This window comes from Pezoporus flaviventris, unplaced genomic scaffold (assembly GCF_033815535.1).
Source record: "Pezoporus flaviventris isolate CSIRO_AGI_PZ_B2104156 unplaced genomic scaffold, CSIRO_AGI_Pfla_v1 ptg000001l, whole genome shotgun sequence".
Taxonomy (NCBI): Eukaryota; Metazoa; Chordata; class Aves; order Psittaciformes; family Psittacidae; genus Pezoporus; species Pezoporus flaviventris.
The window spans coordinates 23,334,602-23,361,537 of record NW_026892549.1 but is presented as its reverse complement, the minus strand read 5'-3'; the positions used below and the strand labels follow the sequence as shown (position 1 = coordinate 23,361,537).

The 26,936-nt window shown below is 39.6% G+C and overlaps 1 protein-coding gene across 6 annotated transcripts in view; it reads right to left on the bottom strand.

Moving 5' to 3' along the window:
• CTNNA3 (catenin alpha 3) overlaps positions 1-26,936 on the bottom strand; it is a 513,803-nt gene that overhangs the window by 56,170 nt on the left and 430,697 nt on the right. For all 6 annotated transcript variants that reach the window (XM_061448556.1, XM_061448569.1, XM_061448587.1 and 3 more), the window contains 3 exons: positions 20,789-20,940; positions 3,531-3,623; positions 857-1,038 (listed from right to left, as the gene is read on the bottom strand). In XM_061448556.1, coding sequence (XP_061304540.1) covers positions 857-1,038; positions 3,531-3,623; positions 20,789-20,940 — 427 coding nt within the window. The remainder of the gene's footprint in view (positions 1-856; positions 1,039-3,530; positions 3,624-20,788; positions 20,941-26,936) is intronic.

Here is a 26,936-nt window from a genome sequence, read left to right as displayed (position 1 = left end):
GTTGATGAGAAAATGAACATGAGGAAGCAGTGTGCGCTCACAGCCCAGAAGGCCAACTTTATCCTGGGCTGTATCAAAAGAAGCATGAGGAGCAGGTCAAAGGTGATCCTGCCCCTCTGCTCTGCTCTCCTGAGACCTCACTTGGAGTACTGTGTGCAGTTTTGCATCCTCAACGTAAGAAATACATGGAGCTATTGGAACAAGTCCAGAGGAGGACCACAAGGATGATAAGGGAGGTCGAGCACCTCCCATATTAAGACAGGCTGAGAAAGTTAGGGTTGTTCTGCCTGGAGAAGAGAAGGCTGCGTGGAGACCTCATAGCAGCCTTCCAGTATCTGAAGGGGGCCTAGAAGGATGGTGGGGAAGGACTCTTCATTAGTGACTGTAGTGACAGGACAAGGGGTAATGGGTCCAAACTGAAACAGGGGAAGTTTAGGTTAGATATAAGGAAAAAGTTCTTTACTTTGAGAGTGGTGAGGCACTGGAACATGTTGACCAAAGAAATTGTAAATGCTCCAATCCTGGCAGTGTTCAAGCAAGGCTGGACAGAGTCTTGGGTGACATGGTCTAGTGTGAGGCGTCCCTGTCATTGGAAAGGGATTGGAACTAGATGACCTTAAGGTCCTTTCCAACCCTACTATTCTATGATTCTATGACAAATATAGTTCAAAACTTCAAACCTCCCTTCCAGCATTTCAGTACTACTAGCTAGTGTGCCAACACTAACTACATTGGTTTAGCTACTCAATTTTGTAAAGACGCCTGACATTAAAAATCTCCGTATTTCATGCTGTAACAATATGAAAATGGCCTCCAATATTTATAAATACTGAAATACCTTTTTTTGCATAATTACCTTGTGAAGTCAGTCATTTCCATCATAATCACACACATCCTCTTGGCCAAAACAATGATGTCATTACTGGTATCATCCCATATTTCAATCTCTGCATCAAGCTTACTCTTGACTTTTTTGAAGTCAGCCACTTGCTCAGCTATCTTTTCCTTTTCAGCCTCTGGCAGTTGAGTCATCTTTGCCTGAAACATAAAACAATTTGATTTGCAAAACTTTTACGTCTGGGTATTTTTCTTTTTTAAAACTAAATCTCTGGACATTATTAAATATATAGTTTAAACATGCTGTGTCCTGAGCTAACTGTTCCATCTTGAGCACTTCTGGATTTTAAGATCTATATGCTATCATTGGGTTGAGCTGAATAAATTACTTCCATGTAACAGGGGCTGTGGTGTCTGTGAAACCATTAGTAATAAGTAGACAGGGGCTAAGATATTATGTGGCTGTATTGCAGTCCTGGCCCTTCATAATAACTCTGCCACAGGAAGCAAGATCTTTTGGCCTGTTTGTCTTGATGGCTCTACTGTATACTGAGCACCTTCTCTGGGATTAAACCATGACATAGGTATAAATCTTCAAATACCATTATCAAAAAGCAATCAAAAAAAAGAGGCCTTAAATCATTGCTCATGCTTGCTGAAGCAGAAAATATATTTGTTCAAACACTTGTTTAAGAAAAATGTTCATGAAGGTTTTGTCAATATGTTGATTTAGGCTGAAAGGACATGTACCTACTTTAGTCCAAGCTATAATTTTCTATTAATTTTGGGTGTAATGCACCAGTTATGGCCCTGATATAGTCTAAAATATAGGAAAATTGTTCCCAAATAAATATATAGAATGAGGCATTAAGCAATGACTGCTATCTAGATACCCCCAAAAGGAACATTTACAGTAACTGTATTATTTTGGGGAGAAATAGAAGAAAAAAATAAAAATGCACATCCTATACTGTTAAAATATTGTTGCTGGTGTTTTTTCAGATGTATTAACCATAGTTTATCTATAAATAATGGTCTCTTCCACCTCCCCACCAAATTCACTGCCAGTACAAATTACATATTATGTGTGTAAGACACAGAAAACCATATGCCAAAGGTACCTCTCCACAGCAATAAACTATGCCTCTGATTCTCAATACCCAGCTCCCTACCTACAACAGTCTTCAGCATTTACTTACTGTTTCATGTAGTCATCTGGAAGTATGTGTTACTTATCGGTTGTTTTTTTTTTTTTCCCAAAACCCATTCCCTTCAAAGTAGTACTCTGTTTAAACTGAGAAGTGAAAGACCACATATGTAAACATGATCTTTTAAAGCTTTAGTGGATCTTTTGTTACTACACTGTAACAGTAAACATCTACAAACTTCAACTTCTGTTCTCCCAGTAAGAGGAAAAACTTCAAGTGCTTTCATTATGGGGTATTTACGAAAATACGCAAGCACAAGCATCTGTACCTGTTCCAAACAAGTTGAAAGCATCGTATGTGGTTAACATTTTGAAGGAAAACCTTGCCTTCTTAACTACAATAGAAATTTCAGCCTGTAACATGCAGAAAATGTGCTAACATTTCCGAAAAGTAATTTAAATTGAAAAGGGCCACTAGTATATTTAAATTGCCAATTATGTTTATTGGGTCTTAATAAAGAAAATATTTGGTTTTGTTGAATTAAAAACTATGTGTCCTGAAAAACAGATGTGAATTAAAATGCCATTTTCTTCACATAACTTTTTTTATACTGAGAAGTTTTGCTTTTTCCCAGCTAGTTCTATAATTTGTAATTTCCATAATGGGAATAATACTACAATTAATCCAACGTGAGAGAAATGTTATTGTTCCAGGTATTAAGTAAACAAATAATGAAGCAGACATTTCTGGTCCCGTGGATCTTTTCACTTCAGAAAGTTGTGAACATACAGTTTTGCTGAAACATGATTTAAAACTGAAACATAAAGAATATTGTTTGCTAAATGCACCTATTTTGTACTAAGAAACCTTTTGCTATCTCAGAAATGCTTTCAGGCTCTTAAAAACAATAGGCCTTTAAAACAATAAACTGTAATGTAGTGAAGACCTTAGATTAAATGAGGATACAACAGGAAAATCTGATTAAGCACTTCCAGAAACACTGAAATTGTCAATACTGCATGAATTTCTTCACATTTCTTTATTAATTCCCCAGTTAAGAAATAAATTACAGAATAGGTTTACACTTGAACACAGCAGGAAATGTCTGTAACTCATGCACTGCAATGGCTAAGTTTCCAGATATATATCCCTTTCTCTTTTGTGCATGTGAATTTTCTTGTACATAGAGGTTATTTTTTGTTAATTTGCATTGCAGGCTTCAATGGCATAAGACCAATAGAAACCTAGTTTCTATTACACCAAGATACATTTATGAAACTGTAACATGGTAGAATTTTATTCATTAAGAATTTTTCTAATTTACATGTTCACCCAGTATTTACCACTTAATTACACTGTCTTTCACTCTTTCAGATCATACACATCACTTTTATGCCCTCACCACATTTTCACAAATCTATTAAGAGTTGAAAAAGATCTTAATGACTTGCTGCATGCCTTTAAGTGGCTTTGTAGGAGCAGTATCACCATTAGCATTTTTCCTGTCATCAAATTATTTTTTAAATCAACTGGTATAATACATACCCTGTCAGTTTTCCCTTCAGTCTGGATACTTGTACGACTACGTGCATCATGGTCTTCTTCAAGGTCAGATACATCTTCTAGCTCCTCGGGTGTCTGGGAAAAAGAATACAGAAATGGATTATTCTCTTTTGTGATTAGTAACTTCCGTATTAACGCCAAACATGTATTATAATTTGGTCTAAAATAATGTCTGAAAAACAAAAGTCAGTCCTGTTCTAGCAGTGCACTGGTTACTGAATGCTAATTAAAATCAACTAGTCAGACAGCTTTGACTAGTTCAGAATAGTCATGCTTTAATTAAAGCACTGGCTTTTTTAAGTTGGTACTTAAGTGTCCTCAGTTCTGTTATTTTTCTCCTTCTTAGTAACTGGTGCAGTGCTGCGTTTTGGCTTTAGTCTGAGAACATTGCTGGTAACACACTGTTGGTTTTAGTTGTTGCTAAGTTATGCTTACCCAGATCAAGGACATTTAAAACACTCTCATATTCTGCCAGTGAGGAGGGGCACAAGAAGCCAGGAGGAAGCAGAGACGACACCTGACCCAAACTAGCCAAAGGCGTATTCCATACCACAGCATGTCATGCCCAGTATATAAACTGGGGGGAGTCACTCGGAAGGCACAGACTGCCACTTGGGTCAGGTGGGGTATCAGTCAGCGGGTACTGAGCAATCGTATTGTGCATCACCTGGGCTTTTTTTTTTCCTTCCAAGTTTTATATTCTCTCCCCTTGTTATTTCCCTTACCATTATTATTATTGGTGGTAGCAGTAGTGGGTTTGTGTTATACCTTAGTTACTGGACTGTGCTTATCTCAACCTGTGGGATTTACATTCCTTAGATTCTCCTCCCCATCCTGCCAAGAGCAGGAGGGAAGAAACAGAGGAGTGAGCGAGCGGCTGCATGGTTCTGAGTTACTGGCTGGGCTTAAACCATGACATTAGGGAAGCTCTTTGGTATTTAATACTGTGTTACTGCTGCTAGCAAAGGTGTCTTACAAGAAATCTTTGCATGATGAGAATGCATGCCTCAGTTTTTAGAATCAAAGCATTTTTCTACTTTCTACTTTCCTACTTTCTACTTTCCTACTACTGCTTTTCACTACCCAGAAATACTCATACACCTACCCTCACATCTCCACATTAAATACAGGTGATCTAGTAGAACCTAACATTTTTTTGTCAGTTGGAGTAGGAGGCTTCAGAATCCTGCTGATTTTTATTGCTACACTGACACCAAACAGTGCTCCGAGTCAGCTGTGTACTCTGGGAGGGAAAGAGCACCTCTCCACCAGTTTTGAATGTGTCACTTTTCAATTCTATCAAGGAGCACAAGTTCCTGCATTAAAGAAAAAATTAAGTGGCCCTAATGTGCTATTTATTTGTTTACATGGCACTATTTCGTATGTCACTGTCTGTTCCTTTTTGCCACCTCAACCGCCAATTAAGCAACACCAGTTTATTACATGAAAATACATATGTACATTATGATAATCTGCTATCCTTTTCTACTGTTTGTGATGTTTACTTAGGGCAGTCTTATTTCACCTGCAGATGTATAGGAAGAAGATATCAATTACTGACATAAACCTATTGCCTCATAATGGAAAGTTAATCCTAACAACATTAGGTAAATACATATCCATTTTATTCAGCATATAAGCCTTCCACAAACCTTAAACTATTATCCTTCAGTTACTATATATGCTGGGAAAAATGTAAATTCTATTTTTAGCCTTCTCTCTTAAATATGCTTTCTTAATTCTGTTCCTCCCTCTTGCTTTATTTTACTTTATTTTTTCCTCATAAGTTCCAAAACATGAGTGATTTGGGCCAACTTTTACTGTGCATACGGTATGTTCTCTTAGGTTCTTCTGAAAGAATCTGATTTGGAAACATATTGTTTGAGTACTAATTTCTTCAGCCATGCATCAGCAACTCCATCAAAAACATTGTCTAAGTTATGACAAGAGGAATTGTCTATACGATCCAGATCTTCACATTTATTTCCTCCTTCCCATTTACCACGATATAATTAAAAAATATTCTTCATCATAAGTTCTGAATTTTATTATAAATAACTTCATAAAAAAGGCAAAAAAAAGTATAATGAACAAACACAACCAAAACCAAACATTAAAAGCAACTGTACTCATATTACAAAAACACTGCACACAGGCACACCAAACTATTGGGGTTATGAACTATTTAAAAAAATAGTACTTGTTCTGATGATGCAATAGGGAAACTCGAATTTATTAAGTACCTTGACATTTTAAAGAACTAAAAATATACAGAACTAGATTCCATACTGTCGTGGGTTCAGCAGTAGCAGTCATGTTTCTCCTTCGTGGTAGCTGGTGCAGTGCTGTGTTTTGACTTCCAGCCTGGGAATAGTGCTGGTGATACCGATGTTTTTGGCTGTTTCTAAGTGATGTTTACCCTGACCAAGGACTTTGTGAGGCTCATGCTTTGCCACGGAGGAGGGGAAGCTGTGAGGAAGCAGAGATGGGGCACCTGACCCAGGCTAGCCAAAGAGGCTAAACACCACAGCACGTCATGCCCGGGGTGAGGGGTAACTGGGAGTTACCCAGAAGGACACAGGCTTCCAGGGGGGACTCGTTTCTTGGCTGGTGGTATTGTATTCTCTTCCCTTGCTATTTTCTCTTATCATTGTTGTAGTTGGTGGTAGCGGTGGTGACTTGTGTTGTACATTGGTTGCTGGACTGTTCTTGTCTCAACCCATAGGAGTTCGTCCGGGAGGGGAAAGCCCCGGGGCGGGGGGGGGCGCCTCAATTGCTGTCAGCCCGGCACCACTCACTGACTCACTGGGAGTGAGTGAACAAGTTGCCTGACTGGGTTTAAACCATGACACATACACAACTGGTGACAGATCTGCTACTGAATGATCTACTACTAGCTTGACATCTAGACTTCCAATTAGAGACAAATCCTGATGTTCTTAGTTTCCCAAAAGCCTGATATATGAAGAGAGACATGATAAGAGAAGGACTATCAGAAAACCTTACCAAAAGTGAGGCAGAAAAAAACCCTGGTCAACCCTTTTTTCAGTCGTGTCAAATGTAATTTTTTAAATCCAGAATTGCTGCATGTTCTCACTGTCTTTTTTTACTGTCAAGTTATTTATAAACAAGATCTGTTGACAGGGACACTGCAGAGTTCTGTTATTTCTAGTCCATTCTACAGGGCTGCTTTCCAGCCACTCCATTCCCAGTTTACACATGTACCCAGTATTAACTCTGTCCTAGGTGCAGAATCCAGTACTTCCACTTGTTAAATTTCAACCCATTTATCATAGCCAAATCATAGCTCCAATCTATCTAGATCCCTCTGCAAGGCCTGCAGTCCCTCAAGACAGTTAACAGGTCCTCCCAGTTTGGTATCATCAGCAACCTTGCTAATGGTGCATTCAATTTCTGCATCTGTATCATTAATAAACACAGTGAACACAACTGGCTCTGGAATTCAGTCCTGAGAAAGTGACGACCAGCTAGATGTAGCCCCACTCACTACAACCCTTTGAGCTTTGCTGTTCAGCCAGTTCTTCACCCAGTGCACTGTGAATCTGCTTAACCCATAGTTGGACAACTTGTCCAGAAGAATGCTGTGAGGGATAGTATCAAATACCTTACTAAAATCCAGATAAACTACATCCACCACTCTCTCTTCATCTACCAGGTGGGTGACCTTATCGAAGAACAGAACTTTCCCTTTGTGAACCCATGATGACTGTGCCTGATGACTGCATTATTCTTTAAATGCCTTTCAACAATATGCAGTCCAATCTTCTCCACAATTTTTCCATTAACTGGAGTCAGACTAACAGGTCTGTAGTTCCCTGTGTCTTCCCTCACACCCTTTCTGTAGATAGGAACAAGACTGGCCAGCTTCTAGTCAGCAAGGACCTCCCCAGACTCCCAAGACCTTTGGTAGATGATCAAGAGAGATCCTGCCATAACACGTTAGATCCTTCAGTACTCTGGGATGAATCCCATTAGGCCCCATGGACTTGTGAACATTCAGCTGATACAGTTGGTCCCTCATAATTTCAGTGTTCACAAATGGAAAGTCACTGTTTCCACGCTCGTGGTTCTCCAGCTCAAGGGACTGAGTAAGCAAGCTTACTTTTAAAAAAAGCATGTTAAACATTTAATAATACTGATAGAATTTTTATGTGTATGTCCACACTTCTAACAAGACTTTTTGAATTGGATTACTGTATTATACAATTTCTATAGTTCAGCATCTTTAAATTTCATATTTGATTATACTATCTATTTTAGCCAAGATAAAAATCAGAATTCATGCACTAGATACCCTTTTCCAAAGAGACTGGCACCCAGAGGGAATTCCAGTTTTCATGCTTTACAAAAGGTAATTCTTATACTACCTCAGTCCCAGGCAGGAGAGTGAATCCGCAAACAAACAACATAGAACCACAGAATGATTTTGATCAGAAAGGACCTTAAAGATTATCCGTTTCCCTGCCATGAGCAGAGACACCTTCCACTAGACCAGGTTCCTCAAAGCCCTGTCCAACCTGGCCTTAAACACTGCCAGGAATGGGGCCTCCACAACTTCTCTGGGTAACTTGTTCCACTGTCTCACCACCTTCATGAAAGAAACTGTAAGGTAACGAGAGAGAAAATGGAAAAGGAAAATGGAAAAGGAAAATAGGAAAGGAGAGGAAGAAAAACAAGAGGATACAAAGAAACATTACTGTGCGAAGCAAGACAATGCATAGCTACACCTGTGATGCAGCACGATGTTTCTTCAAATACTAATCTATGTCCTCATGGTAAGCTATTCATGTTGGTTATTGAATGGTCCCTAACATGAATTTCAACTGTTCTTTTACTTTCTCTTTTTGAAGGGTGGTATTTTCTGGCAATTAATAATGCTCTCAGATTTCTTTTTTTTTTTTTTTTTTTTTTTCCCAGGCATCAGATAAATCTCTGGGCCCATCAACATATCCAAGAAAAAAAAAATAAATGAAAAAGGAGCAGAGATGTATCACAGCCTAAAAACCAATTATGCCTAGTACAAGCTGCCTGCCAAACCTGTAAGCTATCTGGCAATCCTACAGACTATGTAAAAGCAAATCATTCCATCTCTAAATATCCATGGTGCAGGTAATAGTTGCTACTGAGTTTTCTGAATTAGGAAGTATCAGGAGAAAATTAGGGTTTTTTTTTTACCAATGAACTAAACACAGCCTAAAATTTCATCTGCATTTGACTCTACCAGCGAAGAAATGTGATAATTTTACTGGGAGAAAACAGTCCTATAAATTATAAAGGTAGTGTGTTCTACAAATGCATGGTGCAATTTCATATACCAAAAAACCCCACACCCAAACAAAACCAAATATACAGCAGCAAAATTATTAGATAGGATGATCTTTTCATCCAGGAAAATAACTTGCTTCATGCAGATCCTTTCTGCATTTAAAACGCAATGAGGGTGAGTCATCTGCTTTCTGATCTGTGAGTTTCCTGTAAACAAGAGAAAAATCAAGCAGCAAGCCTGTGACAGTGAAACCTTAAGGTGCAAGGCTTAAGGCTGCATTAATCAAATAGAACAGCAAAATGAAAAGGGAAGCCTAAGTTTAGGCAAACACAATTTTAGGTTTCATCTCTGCTGTGATCGGGGCTCCATTTCAGAAGCAAGCAAACCCCAACACTGGCAAATGAAGCCAAACTTTGTGCTGGTGCTGCTCTGCTTAAAATCTGGGTATGTTTCTACTTCTGGCTTCACTTACCAAGGTGACAAGCTTATTTTATTTGTTGGCCACCAACCACTGAGACTGAGCTTCATACATAAATAGATCCTTCAGGGCACTGGTGAGATCTCACATCACTTCAAGTACGTAACTGTGTGCTACATAGGGTTTACCTCTGCTGGTTGTGGTTAGCTCTTCCTCGCTGAAACAGCACACAAATATTCACCTTTGCGGTTTATTTGCTGAATATTAATTAAGCTGCATACTTGTGGTTTTCTACATATTTGGAATCCATCTTTCACAAAACACAAACATTTTTAGAGTGTATTTAATAGAACCACCCTATGTGGTCCACAAAACTCACAGACACAGCACAGCATGTGTCATGCAGATGGGATGCCAGACTCGTTTCTCACTAAGGCAAAAGGGTCTGATTCCCATTCTGATAGCACATCAGCAACAAAGAATGTGGAGTTGTCTGTCATCTACTTATCCAATTTCCTCAATTACACACTGATTATGAAGAAGGTAAAGGGCAGGCAGTGGTACAGTTAATACAATAAATATAGGCAGAAGAACAATGGATGTCAGTTATCCAGCTGCCTCTGACACCAATCACTGCAGTCAAGCATATGGCCCTTCACTGAAAGACTACACACAGTCAGCCAGTGTATTTCAGCAGAAATACATCACCTGAAAGAATGATGATATTCCCATTCCTGCACTGGCCATGGTCCCAGTGGAGGAAACCCAATTACACTGTAATAAGGGAAGAAGCCATTGCTGCTGCTCTGGGTGCAAGGGGGCTAACAAAGGCAGTCATCTGTTGACAAAGCCATTCTCAAGGACACGTTACTGTACCTGTGTGCATGCTCAAGCTGTCACTGCCTCACTCTCAATAGCTACTGGCAGCTGTTTATCTTCAGTACTTCATACATATATGCCTTGCTGTACCATAACATGGAAGTCGCTACTTTTTTTTTTTTTGGTGAATTTAACATATTCCATGATATTTCAAAGGATAATCAAATTGGCACAAAAATTTCTCATGCACTATTTCATGCTGGACCGTGTCTAGGAAAAAGGAAGGCTTCTATTTTCAGGAAGAACTTGCTGAATAATTGCTTTTTCTTACATTTTCTACAATCATTTTAAGCAGACTGCTTCAGGAGACTAGGATAATAAGGACACTTAGAGAAACAAAGTAATTTATATTAATGTTACTGTGCTAATTTCCTAAAGTACTTGGTATAGTGGGCTCAAAAAAAAGGGGCCTCAAAAGCTAATAGCTTAGTTATACTGAAGGAACGGTGGTCTAAACCTGCAATTTCAATACAATCCATACACTAGATGATGCACAGTACCCTCTTGCTGCAAAACACTTCATTATCAATATACACTGACTTTGTTGGTAATATAATGAAGGGTCTCCTTTCTGTCTTTTTAAGAATAGGCAGTAAGTCTCAGAGATTCTCAGGTAATTAGGTAGTATCTGATTTGTCAGCCTCTACATAATCTTTTCAGGTAAGCAGTAGTTGAAAGTACTGTCTTCCATTTGGCAAGCTCAGTAGCTCAGTGGAAGTTGTTTTTTTTTTTTTAATTCTCCAACGAATTTTCTTTCAAGTTTCCTGTTCTAAGTCAGTTTCCCTGTTCTTACTATGGCTTCTTACTTAGTATGCTCACCTACCTTCACTAACTCTGCATTCCGACTCCATGAGCACACTTCAAAGAAAATAAACTGGTGTGATTCAAGTTTGCAAGCAATGGTTGAAAAAATAATAATAATAAAAAGGCAGGAGGGTATCATTAACAGCAAACCTGACTCAAATATACCTATGGAATACTAATGAATTAAAAGAATGTAAACCAAAAGAAACTATTCAGGGTTAAACCAATCAGTAATTCACCCCAAACCTTTTTCACTGCCACACCGCTGCATCAGCAGGGAAATGCATGACAACGGGACCAGATCTTACACTGTTACACAAATATCAAGGCACAGAATGACACAGGCCATAGCACTGCTACTCCATTCTTGTGCCAGGAAAACTGAAATCACAGTCTAGCAAAAAATAATCATTATTACGTTTCTGAGGTCCCATTATATATTGAATACGTTTTTAATGTACCTCACTGCTTTTCGGCTTCATGCTAAAGACAGTCCATTCTACCAGTAAAGTGATTCCACAGTGAAAATAATGGCAATTGAGAAGTTTCAACTAGGACATGGACTGTACAGATGACTGTGATTAGTAAAAGGAATCTATGGCCAGATTTACACTGAGCAATGAAGACCTATGAGCCAGAACTGGCACTAGCATCAACAGGGCTTATTTCAGAATCAGAACTATAGCCTGAGCTACTAACACTACTGAGAGACTGCAGTCTCCATTTCCAGGCTTGCATTTCTCACACTCCACTGAACCATGTGGCAGGATGCATATTTTAATATAGTATCTGTGATTTGTAATACTTTTGCTGCACCTCCCTGTTTTACTCCAAAAATTCACTCCTTCCCTTTTAACAGAATAATATTCATTCCATTTCTCTGGGAATATAACTTATATTGGACAGTAAGCACCAAATGGCATGGAAGGAATACAGATCACTTTTCCTCGCTGTAAGAAAAAAAGCCCTCAGCAAAGATTTTAATGGTCCAGAAAAAATACTGCCTTGTGCTTAAGTTTCCAATAAGCAACAAAAGTAGAGCTACTGAATCATTCTGTTTTCCTGAGAGAGGGGGATAATTTTGTGAACAATTAAAAACATAAGCATATGTGACAGTTGTCATATGATTTAACCCCTAAACTGGGAAGAATTGAAATTTCAAGTAGTAAGTCAAAACTGTTCATGCTGTCCATGTCTGTAAAAAGCATACTGGCTTCTGTCTGAATCAGCAGCCCCAGCACCAACAGACTCTGATGATAAGCCATGCAGCGATTTGCTGCTGAGAAGCTCTTAATTCACAGCCTTGCATGGATGCAGCCTTAGGCTGTATACCTTGGGCATGAGACAATGCAGATTTGCCAGGATGGATAATTACACATCTACACTGTAATGGATACAGCATGCAGCTGACACTTTCATCACTGGTCCCTGTATGAGCATTTCTGAAATCATTCACTATTTTTTGCCTATATAGAGAGCCTCCTTTTTCTTCTTTCATTTTTAGAAAACAGCACATCTTTGCCATTAGCTGACACAAACTGAAAATCTAAGGCAGATTTAAGAAAATTGCATTTTTAACCTGAAAAAGAGTAAAAAAAAGGGAAGATGGTTCATACAGTCATGTGCTGAATGTGAACAAGCAAGCATAAACACAGCAAGCGTAGAAGTATTATAGCCTAGTAGTGGCATGCAGTGTAGCAAGCGGCTTGCTTTTATAAGTAAGATTTAACACACATTATTGTTTTAATTGTCCCATCAATCTACATTACTGTCTTTACACTAACACATATAAAAAAAACACCCCAGACAGTGAAGTCAGACTTGGCTCGACAGAGCTCAGGATAGCATTCTGCTTCTAACAGGAAGCTGGACCAGATGATCTCCTCAGGTCCCATCCTTCTGTTATCTCCTATGTACGTTTCTCTTCTCTCTCCTCATTGATGGGTATGTGAGACAAGTAAAAGATGTGACAGTAGAAAGTAAGGTTTGATTCAAAAGATACTGCAGTTTTTTGGGTTTAGAAAGAAGGCTTCATCAACCATCAGATTTTGGACAAACTACTGAGTATATTAAAACAATTTAAAATACTGGAAAAAAGTAAAAAAATGTTAACATACAGTAACTACAGTTATTATACAGATATTATCCAAGTGGTGAATTCCTGGAACTCCTTTTGAGCACTTACTTCCATTTAGTCATATCTAGAGTCACCTGGATGGTGCATGTGAGCTGCTGATTTGGAGGGAGAGGAAAATCTTCACCATCAGACCTGCATGCAAGATGTAGCCTGACAACACCAAGTGCTTTCTCATATGCTTATACATGCAGTTAAAGTCTAATCCTCCAACATATACATAAAACAGTATGAAAATTCTACATATTCTTGCTCAGAAGGGGGTATCTGCTTTTGACACTCCTAATACTACAGGATGATTTCTCTGTATAGAAATAATATAGTGCAAGAATGTAAAAAGACAGTTTTGGAACTGCACATATGGGGATGAGCGGGCACTTTTTTCCTACCCACTAGTCATTTTATATGTGAATGTCCTGGGTTCAGCAGTAGCAGTCATGTTTCTCCTCCTTGGTAGCTGGTGCAGTGCAGTGTTTTGACTTTCGGCTCGGGAACAGAGCTGATAGAGATGTTTTGGTTTGGCCAAGGACTTTGTGAACCTCATGCTCTGCCAGGGAGGAGGGGAAGCTGGGAGGAAGCAGAGACAGGACACCTGACCCAAACTGACCAAAGAGGTATTCCATACCACAGCACGTCATGCCCAGGATGTAACTGGGAGTTAGCCGGAAGGGCTGGGAGACTGCAGGGTTGGAGGAGGTATCGGTCAGAGCTTGGTCGGGCTTGGGGGGCGAGTTATCGGTCAGCGGGTGGTGAGGTGTTGTATTCTGTTCCCTTGTTATTTCCTTTATCATTATTATCATTGGTGGTAGCAGTAGTGATTTGTGTTATACCTTAGTTACTAAACTGTTCTTATCTCAACCCGTGGGAGTTGCATTCTTTTCGATTCTCCTCTCCGTCCCTCCGGGAGCAGGGGGAGGGCAAGAAAGGGGGGGAAGTGAGCAAACGAATTACCTGACTGGGTTTAAACCACGACAGTTCTTTTTGGCGCCCAATGTGGGGCACGAAGGGTTGAGATAACGACAGATTTGACTGGATTAATAGTCATTCGTCACAATGCTGATTTATTGGGTATCAGAGTTGTTCTTCTTGATCTCACAGCTTCAGACCGTTGTAACTTAGTAGAGCCGGTATTTGCTGTGATAGTGTTTATCAAGTGTGGGGCCTGGGCTAAGGTTCTTGTCTCACTGTGCTTTATGGCAATGGCTTGTAATACGGGTGGGCTCCAGCAGCAGGGCGGGACGGACGTGGCCGTGGACTTGTACCTGGCCGTCCGGCTGCTCTTCACCGTCCTGGCCCTCGCCCTACTCTCCATCTTCGTGAGGCTGCGGGGAACTGAGGGGGAGCGGTCCCGGGAGCCGGCGGCTGCTGAAGCGGCCCGGGAGAGCGGCCCCGGGGACCAAGCGGCGGCGGGAGCGGGGCCGGAGGCCGCGCGGGGACGGCTGCCGGTGGAGGAGGCCGGGGCGGTCGAGGAGCAGAAGGAAGCGGCTGCCGAGCAGCGGGAGAAGGGGGCGGAGGAGCCGAGCCCCGCGGAAGAGCCGAGCCCCGCGGAGGAGCCCAGCCCCGCAGAGGAGCCCAGCCCTGCGACGGCCGAGAGCATTCCCCGGAAGCCGCCTGCCGAGCCCCAGGAGGATGCAGGAGACCACGCAGCACTTCCCAGCAAGGCAGAGGAGGAAGAGCTGGACTCGGGAAAAGAGAAGCTGGTGGTGGGAGAGCCGGCAAGCACAGCAGCATCGTTTGAGAGTTCTGAAGGCTCTGAATGGCCTTTGGGTATCCTTGGGACCTGCCTGCTGATTGTGATGGGGATCAGCATGTTGGCACACACACAGGCTGTGTTCTACCCACAACCATTTTGTCTGATCTCAAAAGTTAAGCAGAGTCAGGTTTGGGTCTTGTCTGGGGTTAGACAACAATATAGGGGGACCAAGAGATTTTCCCCAAGGCTGGAGAGTCATGAGTGGCAGGGTGTGTGGGACAGTATGGGCAAGTATCTAGTCCACTGGGCCCCTCCAGTGCTTTGGAAGCGTCGGAGATGGAAGGCAGCTGTATGGAGTCCCCAGCAACAAGCTGCAGAAACTGCTTAAGGGGACAGTGAATTATTTTAAGCCTGGTGGGCCCATGGCACTTCAGGCCATCAGAGCAGAGATGCAACACAGAGATGGACTCATGATCGAGGGGTGGACTTAACAATGGACACTATTGCCCAGGTTATTCACGAGTGTGAACACTGCACACAGTCTCTCCTGCTCTGGAAGACTGTTACAAGAGATGGAGCCTGACATGGACCAGATGGACGCAGCAGCTTTATAGGGACTGGTCCATGCACTAAGATAAGAGTGCACCGAGATAAGAGTGATGGTATATTGAAAATGTGGGATCTGAGCATGACGTGAATGGTATGGAATAAGGGGTGGATAATGTCCTGGGTTCAGCAGTAGCAGTCATTTTTCTCCTCCTTGGTAGCTGGTGCAGTGCAGTGTTTTGACTTTCGGCTCGGGAACAGAGCTGATAGAGATGTTTTGGTTTGGCCAAGGACTTTGTGAGCCTCATGCTCTGCCAGGGAGGAGGGGAAGCTGGGAGGAAGCAGAGACAGGACACCTGACCCAAACTGACCAAAGAGGTATTCCATACCACAGCACGTCATGCCCAGGATGTAACTGGGAGTTAGCCGGAAGGGCTGGGAGACTGCAGGGTTGGAGGAGGTATCGGTCGGAGCTTGGTCGGGCTTGGGGGGCGAGTTATCGGTCAGCGGGTGGTGAGGTGTTGTATTCTGTTCCCTTGTTATTTCCTTTATCATTATTATCATTGGTGGTAGCAGTAGTGATTTGTGTTATACCTTAGTTACTAAACTGTTCTTATCTCAACCCGTGGGAGTTGCATTCTTTTTGATTCTCCTCTCCGTCCCTCCGGGAGCAGGGGGAGGGCAAGAAAGGGGGGGAAGTGAGCGAACGAATTACCTGACTGGGTTTAAACCACGACAGTGAAAAGAACACAGAATCTAAGATCAGAAATCTTCCTGTAAAATCTGAGCGAATGGCTGAAGCATAGGAGCAGGGTTAATACTGAGAAGAACGTACAATGAACTGAAAAGTTAAAACCTTTTATCCTGAAAGCGCAGGAATGTAGAAGCACAAAAGCTTCTTCTGTCTCCCTCACCCTATGTGAGGTGCGAACACACTACCTGTTTTTAAAACCACTAAATTAATCTGGTTTTCTACTAAAAGAGTTTTAATTTTTTTTTGTGGAAAGGCCTCAACTCTTAAGAACAGATACTTGTTATGGAAACTGTGGGTAACTCCAAACTCTAAAGATATTTCCTAGGGTAACCCACCCACGTGTTCAAGAAAAGAGGATGCAACTTTCAAGGAAAAGGAGAAGGTGTTTTTTTTTTTTAACTGATACACTGCTGAGCAGCTCTTTGCTCTATAAAGCAACAAAACCAGCAACACTATTACACGGAGAACCAGAATGGTCAGCTGTTTTGTTTAAGGTGTTAAAGGCCTTAAACTAATGAAACTGGCAGAAAATCAGACCCTTGAGAGTTTGTTACATGGTACATAAATATGAAGTGCAAGCAAACTTATATGTGTAGCTGCTTGCCAGAAAACAGAAATCAGCTTTATTTGTTTGGAAACACAACAGACCTGGTTACTGTATGGAGATTATCATTTAAAAAAATGTCAGCATGTTAAACTGAAACACATGCAGACAGTGTCCCAAAACTATTGCAGTATAGAGCATTTTGATGAGACATCTACAATGCAGCCTCACAATAATAATACAGTTTATGTTGCTAATCCAGATGTAAATATAAATAAGTATTTCTACAATATGAGATGACTTCCCAGGTCTGTTTATCTTCCAATAAAAACAAGTAATTCCATGAAACTTCAACTTGGTGAATTCTCTTCCGCTGTTCTTGATGTATTTCTGTTAAGATAACTTTATTACTGCTTTAGCTATGAGTAGTTATTATTCACTTGAAGTTATTACAACTTTCCACTGTTTTTAATATTCTAATGGAATACTATTAGCTGTTACTTCAATCCACTGTCTCATTTTCTTCAAGCAACTATGCTTTCATATAGCAGCTTTAAGTTCTGGCATCAGTCTTAATACTCTGCAACATTTAATACAGTCTTAAAGACTGTCAACCTGCTTCCTTTGACTTTTCTATATATTTCACATGGCAGAATTCTTGTCTTTAATTCTACTATTTACCCTAATTAATTTCTGTAACAGCAGTATTGTGGTTAAAACACTATCCAGATAATGCTCAAATGTTCCTGTGCAAGATCAAGCTCCCAAAGCCCCTACACTTACACAAAAATCAGATGCTTCAAGAGTAAAATAAGGACTGAGGAACATAGACACTGAGAAGGACATGTAGCTGTATGCCTTGGATCAAGTATCTCATGATTTCAAATCAACAGCTACCACTGGGTGAATTAATCTTTGTGAGTGAAACAATTAAAGCATCTTAAGGGAAGCATCCTGCAGCTCCAAAGGCATTTCTATTTCAGCTCATCAGTGCAGCACACCTTCTACTATCTAGTTGCTCTCAAGTGTTATCCACATTATACCTGCAGGGCTGGAATGAACGTTTTATGCATCTACAGTTAAGTTTGGACACTGAATAGCAAATGTGATTATCAGCATTAACCATACCATTTGGCAGCATTTTACGTTTAGGAACTCCAGTTTTAAAAACATTCTCTCTATGTAATTAGATGCTTGAAATCGTTCCTGAGGAACTGATCTGGAGAGTTTCTGCTTTTATTTCAATTTTGAAAAAATGCCTCCTGTAGATCACTATCCTCATTCATTTATAATTCTCAATTATATTTTGATTAACAATTTCTTTCCCTCATTCAGTCTTGCAGCGCCCTGTAATTGGCAATCCATTGTTCTTTGGCACTGTATCTATAAGCCCCTATAAGCTGGCCATGGAACGCATTTATTTCCTCACCTTGGTGGCTGTGGTAACAGCATACATCTGAATAACCATCAGATTTGCTAAAACTTCTTCCAGGCAGACTGAAATGAAACTGGCATTGTCTGGAATGTATCTAATTAGGAATGCAAATGCATCCTTACTCAAAAAATTAATGCCAGGATTTCCTCAGCACTCTCTCTGTGCTGGCAGTCAGTATCTCAAAGGGATGGTAGAGTAGCTGAATATCAATTCACCAAACCTCCAAAAAACCCTTGCATGACAGTGTCTAAATAATGGTATTCATTAAGTAGAAAGCTGCACATGTCCCTTTAAATGAATAAATTTCTTTTTGATCTCCTGAGCTTTTGTGAGGACTCTGCAATTGCTGTGCCGTTGAATACAATCAAATATAGCTGAATGCACTTCAAGTTACATTGATTTCTGAGGTAAACATATACATTGTTTTGAATAATGAGATGTTCGGCACAGGTGGAGGCAGGCTCAGAACTTCAGTTCACAAGAGGAGGAGCATCTGCTCTTTGCTACCCGCAGCTTCAGGTATGGCCAACAAGGTAATTTCTGGTAACTTTTGCTTCTTCTTGCATTGTCAAATTGCACTTGCAAAGCAGAAGTGGAAGATGGCACTGACTAATTAATCTTCATATTAATACTGTCAATTTAGGTGTGGTGCAATGACTTACACTTTTACAGATGCACTATGCACTTCCACTGTACACATACACTGTGAACTTATGAGTTATGCATATGTGCAGTCTCTTTCAGGTGAAAGTATTTTCCCCTCATGCTTCAGAAAGTAGTACAGGGGGATAGATCATCCTTTCCTTTTTTGAGTGACTGTCCACATATATATATACATCACAGAGGACTATAAGAATATATACTCAGAGCTTCCCACAGAGCAGTTTCTGTGACTTCATAGAAACTGACTGAAGCTTTGTTACACTCCTCAGTGAATTTCCCAAAAATTAATCTCTAAAAAAGTAGTCAGTCATGATCAAGCCCAAGAAGTCTGAACATATAGAAGACTCAGATCTCATGGAGGAACAGAGAGAAACAACTTTGTAATCTTAAAAAAAAAACAAAAAACAAAAACCCAGAGTCCCTGAATTACTAAGAGAAGACAGGACAAGCAACAGAGGCATTAAATGAAGCTTACCTGATCTAGAAAAAAAATTGATGCCCTAACCAAAACTCTTAGCCTGTGTTCACTGAAACAGGAACTGATCAGAAGACCTACAGAGGATCAACCTCAGTCTGGTTTGTTTTGCCAGCTAACTCCAACTCAAATATCCTTCTAGAGGCAAGATACATGTTTCAGGATCTCTCTTCAGTATATAAAAAACTTTGTAATTGAAAACTGCAATAAGGATGAGACATGTTAAAGATTTTGCAGATTGGAATTCCTACTGAAAGGGTTTAACTTATACACCACAATACATTAAGACTCACTAATGCATATTAGAATCATAGAATGGTTTGGGCTGGAAGGGACCTTTAAAGGTCATCTAGTCCAAGCCCTCTGCAAAGAGCACTGACATCTTCCACTAGACCAAATTGCCCAGACTCCCATCCAGCCTGACTGTGAATGTTTCCAGGAGGGGGTATCTACTGCTTCTCTGTGCAACTGTCCCAGTGTTTCACCACCCTCACTGTAAAATATTTCTTCCTTGTATCGAGTCTGAATCTATCCTCCTGGTTTAAAACCATTCCCCTTTGTCCAATCCCTACAGGCTGTACTAAAAAGTAGGCCCATCTTTCTTGTAAGCCCCCTTTCAGTACTGGAAGGCTGCCCTGGAGCCTTCCTTTCTCCAGGCCGAGTAAACTCAACACTCTCAGCCTTTCCTCATAGGAGAGGGGCCCCTTCACTGTTTTTTGCTGCCCTCCTCTGAACTCACTCCAACTGGTTCACGTCTTTTCTGTGCTGAGGACTCCAGGACTGGATGCAGGACTCCAGGCAGGGTCATACCAGAGTAGAGCAGGGGGACAATTACCTCCCTTAATTTGCTGGTCATGATAGCCTGTAATATTTTTTTATATTTAAAAGAAAGTTGAAATCTGTTTCTTTCTTTCAACTGAAAAGACAGTGCAGCAGACAAGCTTCCTTTGAAAAATGTATCTCCGTTTTTATTAGCGCTTAATTTTGTTTAAAAATAAATTGCTGAGTGTATAGATAGTGCAGCTGAGTCATTTTATCATTTGAAATGGGATTTGTGGGCTGAAGATATCTGGGGGAAATTCTGCATATGACAAAACTCTATTTCAGATTTTAAAAATAAGGTGTTCTGAAGCATCTTCTTGAACTTTTGGGAAGCACCAGGATTGGTACATTGATTGAGATTATGTAAGACTGATAGAAATCAGGCTGTTAAGTGTGTGAAGCTGACAAAACTTCAAAAGGAGATTATCAGGATCACCTGAATCTCTGTTCCTACATTCCACTAAATAAGGTGAAAGTTGAAGAATTGCAAACAGATTTTGGCTTGTAGTCACAAGTTGATAATTAATGAAGTGAATGAAGATCTCTACCAACAAAACAAAAATAAGTATTTTTAAAGAACAAAGCACATTTTAATGCAACATTGTAATCTAGTACTCAATGCAACTCTAGTCTTCTTGAACTATAATCATGTCTGTTTCACTGTAATCCAGATTTCCCAGACCAGTTCAATCTGGATAGGAGTTTACACAGTTCTAAGTTATCCTGAAAATTCCCTGATGTCCTGAACTATCTTAGAAATGAATATTTAATAAACAAAAACCTTACCCGAATCATCATGACTGAGCATCTGATGTTATGAATTGTATCATACACCTTCTTAGAAATGTCCACAAACTGGTTATCATCAAAAAGATGCACTGTGTTCTTGCTTAAGCTCTCCAATGCAATATTTACTTGATTTATAAACTCTGGAATCACTGTTCAAAAAATAAAACACAAACAAAATTCAGTGAACATTAAAAAGATAAACCATGTAATTGTAATTGGATTTACCAAGGCAGTTTACCTTGTCTGACTGAATCAAACAAATCATAATTTTTGCTATTAACTTGTACTTGTCATTTTGATATTAACTTGTACCTTACCCACAATGTCCTGGCCTTATTTTGCATAGTGACCTGGTACGACTATATCTCTCTTGATCATCAATTGAAAGGAAAGTAAACCCAACACACAGAATACAGAGTGAAGAGAGGGCACAGCTGGAAAATCCATCACGCAGAGAAGGACCTCAAATAAGTACACATCAAGCTCATTTGTAACAACTGACGACAGAAAAAATGGAAAGTAAAGGGGCAGAACTCAACTCCTTCAATATTCAATATGAATAAGAACGGAACATGGAACAGAAGCTTTCTCAGGCAATGTGCTGGTTTCAAACACAAGTATAATATGTGTTCAGTCCCTTCCTCCACTATTATGTACTATGTAATTCATAAATTCATACCACATGAAAGCAGTACTACCAATACCTTAATTACAAACCACTTCAGGAAAATTTTGAAGTACGTAATAAATTTTTATACTGACAAAGCTTCAAAGTCAGAAAGCTATCTGAATTAGAAAACCTGTAACACATACTTTAAATATTAGGAAAGATGACTCAATAATGCTTTAACCCCTAACTTTACATGGAGATACCCACACAACGCTTGGAGACATTTAGATTCACTCAAGTTACAGCAATTTCACTGTATTCAAGCTCAGTTATTTCTCTCTAGAATTCAGAACAGTTACTTCATGTGTCAGTTCTTAGAAATATCAAACTTCAGTTAACTCAGTGCCAGTGGGATAAATCATCTTCTTCTGTAAAACTGGTCTCCACAAATGTGAGACAAGTAGGTGCCATTTAATTTGAAAAGTATTATAGTTAAAATCCTTTCTTCCCTCTTCCAATTATCACTTGAATCACCCTGCTTTCTAAAAACGTCAGTGGGAAAAACAGATTCCTTAAATAGTATTGATAAAAAGACAAGGTACATTTTTCATTAGCAAACAAATTAGGGAGAGCAGCATCTATTTATTCAGTGCTTTCTGGGAAAACAACCAAACAACCCCACCAAAACAAACAAACAAACAAAGCCACAAAAAAAAACAACCAAACAAAACCCCACAACTCACAAATATACAATTTCAGAACTTTTTTTTTTCTCTGTTAAACAAAGATCTTGGCCCCTAGACTATCAAAATAATTGCAACTGTGGCAGCTTTGAACTGGTCCATCAACTTATACATTTACATAAACATAAACATTCAGCTCTTCACATCTGTTGTAAAACTGCTGCAAAGGAGAATGTAAGAAGCTTCCAGGAATTCAAGATTTCCATTGGTATACTGAAAACCATGAGGTGTTTCCCACAGTCTCATACACCCTCACTTCTCAGTACATTGTATGTCATATAGTGCAGTACTGTAAAGCACAGACTTCCTGCTTACCAGCAGCATTTTCAGTGACTACTAACTACCTCCAGCCCTCTTTTACAGGACAGACTATTTCTTCTCATTTATCTAGTCAGGTTCTATCTTGATGCCATATGCTTATTAATGGCCTTTTTACAACTCCTTCTGAGACCAAACTCATCACAGTGTATTTGTTTGTCTGAATGAATACATTGCCTATGAAAAAGGATTTTACCCAGATACATACTCTATAGGTCGTATTCCACTGGTTGAGTCAGTGCTAAACCACAGGATGCACTTGATTATAGAAATATGATCTCAGTGGCTTCACTTTGGAAACATTTTTAAGATGGTTGCTTTTCATCAATATAATTTTTAGACACTGACAATTAAACCACAAGACTAAACTGTAATTCTAAAATTCGTGCATAACAATCTGCTAATGAAGTATAAAAGTACACTTCAGCTGTTATATGATTATAAAATAGTTCTTATTGTTTCATCATTTACCTTTTATCTGATTGGATAATTCCCTTAAATACAAGATTTTTCTTGACTGCATGGAATTTATTTAATTTTTACATTCCCAACCAAATGACTACTTAGAGTTTTCAGTGGGCATACGAGTTCTTATCCATGGATCACTGGCATTCAAAAATACTTTATAATCCCCTAATAGTCCAGGCACCACTCTGAAATACTACATTAAGTGGAGCAGAATTACATTAACATGCATCTTTGCTGTATTCTGCTTTACTTTTCTAGGTGGCCTAAATACAGCAAAGTGGATATAAATATAAACAGACTGGACAAGATTGATTTTTACAATCTTTTAAAAGCAAAGAAAAACTAACTGAGTTGTAAGTAAAATGAAAAATTGCAAGCATACAGTTGAGAAGTAGTATTAGGTTTTTTTTATGATTTTAGTATTAAAAGATTTTGGAAGAAAACTTCAAATTTTTATTTTTGCCTTCCCGCCCCCCAGTGGAAACATGAACATCTCTAATCCTGCCTCTCCTGAAGGGGAAGGAGTAGAAAGGAGAAGGATATTTTGGCAAATACCAATACCACTCATAAGTGTCATGTTAAAAGTCTCCAAACCAACTTACAGATTTCACACCACCAAACCACGTTCTGCAATCTTCTTGAAATTAAGTTTATTTATTTTAAAATTCATCATTTCTTACCTAATTCTTCTCTTGTTTTAAACAAAAAATACTATTTGGCTTTCTTTGTAGGCCATGTCTTTTTAGACCTTGATACCATAAAAGCTGGCAATTTAAACTCTAAGATTTGTGATGCTGAGGTCTTAGAAAGCAGGCATTCTTTATTGCAGCACTGGAGACATGGGTGATTCTTCCACCTAACATGTCTACCTGGTGTTCCCAAAGCAAGCATTATATGGTAATAATACAAATATATTCATTAAATTTCCTGGAAAAGTCATACGTATATCTATTTAAATCAAGCATGACAAGTTCATTAGATTTCACGGAAAAGTTATGTATATATTTAAATAATGTCTTGAATCTCATTAATAATATTTTTCTTTTATCAAAGTTTATCAGAGTTCACTTCAACAGAGCCTAGGCCAACGCCCTTTGTTTCTATCTTGCTTCAGGGACACCTATTCTTCTCCTACTTAAACATTTTCTGTTATCTAAACTGCCTAGCATAGAATGTGCAGCTCAGTTCATTATCTGCCAGGCTTAGCCCAGTCCATAAAGATTAACCCTTTAAGGTCCAAGCAAGTTGAGTATCAACTTCTAATACTTTTCTTATCTTCAAACAAAATCAACTAAGGAATCCTGTTTGTAGTTTAATATCTGTCACAGCCCAGCTCTTAATTGAGACTAGCACATCTATATGTCACAATCACATTAGGTAATACAGAAAAGTAAGCTTCACTAATCATTTTATTCCAGTTGGCGACTCTGTTGTTTTTAGTAACAGATTCATCAGGACAGCTGTTTTTCAACTTTGCAGAAGGCCAGGGACAACAGATGAAAACATAAGCCATTCTACTTTTAATGAAGTCGTGTTAAGTGATTACCATTACTTCATCAGTGATCAACACAGCTTGATACTGAAAAAGCAACAGTCTCCACAGCTAAACTGTCCACACGTATGCAATACTCACTCTAAAGAATGCCTTAAGAAAATGAATATAACAGACATGGACAGACATGACCTCCTACTACTGATAAAAAAAGAAAAAGAATTATTTTCATTTATTTATTAAAAAGAAATCAAAATGTTTATGATTTTAATTGGGGAGGAAAAAAATCACAACAGACCCCTTGCTTCATTTATTTGACAAGGAGAGGGAACAAACAGGAAGCATCTTCATAAAAAAATAAACACAGATTACTTATTTTCCATCTTTCTTATACTCAAGCACTGAAACAGGACTATTTGGTATTCTGACATTCCTACAGGACAACCCCCAGGTCCCATCCCTTGTGCTTATTATGCTGGAATTATATAGGCAGGGCATTTTTCTCCCTTGCAGTTCCTCTCAAGTCAGAATGCCACAGTTTCTCTAAGGATGTCAAGGGAGAGCAGATGTGGTGGATTACTGAATGAACATATACACAATTTATCTCAAAAAAATTAATTTGTTTAAAGTAGCTAAACTTTCAACGTCTATGTTTTTCTCTATGTATAAACACCGTGAGCAACTTATTGTATGGTGTAAATAGACTGGGAAAAGACTCAAGAGCTCCCACTAGAATGAAGACTGAAAAACTGCTCTTTCAAAGGCACTTTTGAAATGGAAACAAAAGCAGAACCCAGATGAATGAATGAAGCTCTCTGTGGCAGATCTACAGATCCCAGCTACAGGCAGACTGCAAGACTGCCACAGCTATTACTTGAACTTAAGTTCAATGACCTTTCAACAAAGAATAGTACTTTGTTGGGCAGTCAGCCATGCAGAGATGACATCTGTGCTCAGAGCCACAGGACGCTTTGGTAGGAGATATGAAAACATGAACAGCCTTCCTACAAAGTTTATTTTGTCAATATACAAAAGTACAGAATACCCAGACTGAATGAAAACTGTCAACTAATGAAGCACATGAAAGTTAGTACCTCAACTGAACCTCTAATATCGAAGTGAGTAATGACTGCAGGAGTATTTAACAAGAATGGCATGAGGATTTGTTCTAAGACTAGAATCTCCATTCTTAACAGTTAGCTGAAGTAACTGCTACAAAAGAAGAGCTTTTTCTTTTATTTTAAATGTGGTCAAGACTGAGTTAAAAAATAGTTTTCCTCCTAAAGGTAATCAGGGTTAGTTATTCCTGATGAACTAGGATTCTAAAAGGAGGAAAAAGCCCTGTGAGAACTTCCAGAAGCCCACCAGAAGAGAGATTCTAAAAAAAAGATGCAAAACACAAAAGCTTAGTCATGTAAGGCCTGAAAAGATCATGAATGAAACTAATATGAAACTAGCATGATCACAGATCACAGAAATAGAACATTTTTAATGCAACCAACCGTATCCTGGGCTGCATTAAAAGGAGTGTGACCAGCAGGTCGAAGGAGGTGATCCTGCCCCTCTACTCTGCTCTTGTGAGACCTCACCTGGACTATTGTGTGCAGTTCTGGTGTCCTCAACATAAAAAGGACATGGAACTGTTGGAACAAGTCCAGAGGAAGGCCACAAGGATGACCAGGGGACTCGACCACCTCCCGTAAGAAAACAAGCTGAGAAAGTTGAGGTTGTTCAGCCTGGAGAAGGCTGTGCAGAGACCTCATAGCAGCCTTCCAGTATCTGTAGGGGGGCTATAGGGATGCTGGAGATGGACTATTCATTAGGGACTGCAGTGATAGGACAAGGGGTAACAGGTTAAAACTTAAACAGGGGAAGTTTAGGTTGGATGTAAGAAGGAAATTCTTTCCTGTTAGGGTGGTGAGGCACTGGAATAGGTTGCCCAGGCAGGTTGTGAATGCTCCATCCCTGGCAGTGTTCAAGGCCAGGTTGGACAAGGCCTTGGGTGACATGATTTAGCGTTAGGTGTCCCTGCCAACGGCAGGGGGGTTGGAACTAGATGATCTTAAGGTCCTTTCCAACCCTAACGATTCTATGATTCTATGATTTGCAGGCAGGCAAGTTAAAAGGAGATGAGCGCAACCTAGACTTATGATAAGCCACATGTTTCAACCACTAATACCTTCTTTCAGCACACTATGCCCTTGTATTATTTAGCCTACAAGGAGAAAAGAACAGCTCCACTGAAATCTTTAAAACCATCCACCATTTAGGCAATAAGATGGCAAAACCCTAGAGACTCATGCCTTGATAATGACCTCAGTTTGTCATCATATCAGCAAGAAAATACAAAAATCACAGGAAGAGCTACAGGTCTCCAAACCAGGAAACACCACAACTCCTGAAGCCCAAAACTATCTGCTGTAGCTCAGGATACCACAAAGGCAGTCTTTTGTCATCCAGAAGATACCTCTTGACAAAAAAACCCTCTTGAAAGTAATTAATATATTACTATTC